This window comes from Triturus cristatus, chromosome 8, assembly GCF_964204655.1.
Source record: "Triturus cristatus chromosome 8, aTriCri1.1, whole genome shotgun sequence".
Taxonomy (NCBI): Eukaryota; Metazoa; Chordata; class Amphibia; order Caudata; family Salamandridae; genus Triturus; species Triturus cristatus.
The window spans coordinates 89,369,816-89,371,270 of record NC_140591.1 but is presented as its reverse complement, the minus strand read 5'-3'; the positions used below and the strand labels follow the sequence as shown (position 1 = coordinate 89,371,270).

The following is a 1,455-nucleotide window of genomic DNA, read 5'->3' as shown; positions in this document are numbered from 1 at the left end:
TGCACCATTTGCACATATACATATATATATATATATTGCTCCTCCGGTTGCTTAGGTCAGTGGTTCCAAAACTCATGACTCCTGAGGACCCCCACTAATTCACTACTGGAGTCCGGGGACCCCCAAGCAATTTTTACAATTTAAATTTAAAAAAATTAAAACAATAATTCGCAAAAAATACACAAACAAGTACACACCAAACAAATACTTGCATTACTAAAGCTTTTATTATTTTATCTTGAAAAATATGCAAAAATAAAAACATTTTAATGGGAAGGATGGTGCTGCATCTCGGCGACTAACTTTTCAATGTTTGGTTTTATTTCGGAAAGTTGAATCCTTAGGTCAGATTCTACAATTTGCAAGCGATTTCTGTTCTTATTTTTAAGGTACATAAGATTTGAGAAAGCCTTCTCACATCAATATGTGGTGGGGAAAGGAAGTAAAACCTTAAGTGCCTTGTTTGATAATTCAGGATAATCTGTTCGTACTTGCAACCAAAAGTTTGCCAGACTCAGAGACTTTTCCTTGAATTGACATTTAAGTGCACTATCTGTAGAGATTTCAATCAAACCGTTTTCTTCAGATGCTGTCAGCCCCATTAAATTGTCAATATCTACATTACAAGGATCTTTAATCCAGTTTTTGCTTTCATCCAGAAGTGGAAAGTACTGACGGAAACTACACCGCAAATCTTGGAGATGCTGGATAAAAATGACTAAGACTTTGTTCGATAATTCATCGTCAGCAGATTCCAAGAATGTCTTCAGGTTCTGAAAAGAATCAAAATGTCTTTGTGTTAAGCGACGAGCCCATAAGTCTAACTTTTTTATCATTGCCTCAATCTTGTCTTCAACATTAAAAATTGTGATACCTACTCCTTGCATACTCAAATTGAGTGCATTTAAATGCGTGAAGATGTCTGCCATATTTGCCAGCATAGCTAACCAAGTATGGTCATGTAAGCGCTCACCAAGTGGAAATGGAGATTCCAGTTCAGTGACGAAAACTCTGATTTCATCTCTTAATTCAAAAAGTCGAGACAAAACTCTACCACGAGACAGCCATCGGACTTCTGTATGCAGCAAAAGCTGATGATGATCACTATCCATGGACTGACAAAGCTGTTCAAAAGCCTTGAATTTAGTGACCTAGCTTTAATAAAATTTACAATTTTGACGGACTCATTCAAGACCTTTTTTAATTCCTCTGGTATCTTCTTAGTGGCTAATGCTTCTCGATGAATGCAACAATGATGCCTTACAACTGAAGGGTTAATTTCCCTTATTCGTGCTACAAGTCCAGTTAGTCTCCCAGACATGGCACGTGCCCCATCTGTGCTGATTCCTATGCATTTGGACCACTGAATTCCATTTGATGTCAGAAAGTGATTGAAACTGCTGAAGACCTCTTCAGCAGTGGTATGTATCAAATAGCGGCAGAACAGTAAATCTT

The 1,455-nt window shown here is 37.4% G+C and overlaps 1 protein-coding gene across 1 annotated transcript; it reads right to left on the bottom strand.

Moving 5' to 3' along the window:
- Window positions 1-419: 419 nt before the first annotated feature.
- On the bottom strand, window positions 420-1,112 carry LOC146801397 (zinc finger BED domain-containing protein 5-like). Its single transcript, XM_085623707.1, has one exon. It carries the CDS (start codon window positions 1,110-1,112, stop codon window positions 420-422), a length of 693 nt encoding a protein of 230 aa, XP_085479833.1.
- Window positions 1,113-1,455: the final 343 nt, after the last annotated feature.

Coding starts and splice junctions, on each gene's coding strand:
- LOC146801397 (XM_085623707.1), bottom strand. CDS start 1,112: ATGGATAGTGATCATCATCAGCTTTTGCTGCATACAGAAGTCCGATGG.